The sequence below is a fragment of the Debaryomyces fabryi genome (genome assembly GCF_001447935.2).
Source record: "Debaryomyces fabryi strain CBS 789 chromosome Unknown contig00496, whole genome shotgun sequence".
NCBI classification, from domain to species: domain Eukaryota; kingdom Fungi; phylum Ascomycota; class Pichiomycetes; order Serinales; family Debaryomycetaceae; genus Debaryomyces; species Debaryomyces fabryi.
The window spans coordinates 1-597 of record NW_015385917.1 but is presented as its reverse complement, the minus strand read 5'-3'; the positions used below and the strand labels follow the sequence as shown (position 1 = coordinate 597).

The 597-nt window shown below is 36.5% G+C and overlaps 1 protein-coding gene across 1 annotated transcript; it reads left to right on the top strand.

The window, feature by feature from the left end:
- Positions 1–134: 134 nt before the first annotated feature.
- Positions 135–326, top strand: AC631_06021 (uncharacterized protein; the record flags this gene model as incomplete). Its single annotated transcript, XM_015614850.1, has 1 exon — positions 135–326. One exon carries the CDS (start codon positions 135–137, stop codon positions 324–326), a length of 192 nt encoding a protein of 63 aa, XP_015464322.1.
- Positions 327–597: the final 271 nt, after the last annotated feature.

The following is a 597-nucleotide window of genomic DNA, read 5'->3' as shown; positions in this document are numbered from 1 at the left end:
GTTCTATACTTGGTCTCTGGTTTGCTGGTATTCTTGCAGATAAATTTGGATACAGAAAGACTATAATTGCTAATTTGATTTTAGTAGCTGCTTTTATTTTTATTGTTTTCTTCGCTAAGAATATTGGTATGTTGATGGCAGGTAATATTTTACTAGGCTTCCCTTGGGGTGCATTTCAGACACTATCAGTTGCCTATGCGTCTGAAGTATGTCCTATGGTATTGAGAGTTTATTTGACAACTTATGCTAACATATGTTGGATTTTTGGACAATTACTTTCAGCAGGTGTAATGCGAGCATTTGTTTCGAGTACTTCAGAGAAATAATATAGAGTGCCGTTTGCTATTCAGTGGGCATGGCCAATTCCAATCATCATCGGTGTATTTCTTGCACCATAATCACCTTATTGGTTAGTTAAGAATAACAGATATAAAGAGGCCAAGAGGTCGATTGAAAGACTTATTACAGAAAATCAAAACGTTGACAAAAAGATGCTTTCTGAAGCGATGTTACATAAAATGCAAATGACAGTTAAAGGTGGGCTGCAAAAGGAAGAGTCGCCCTCTTATTTGGAATGTTTTCAAGGTGTGGACTTTC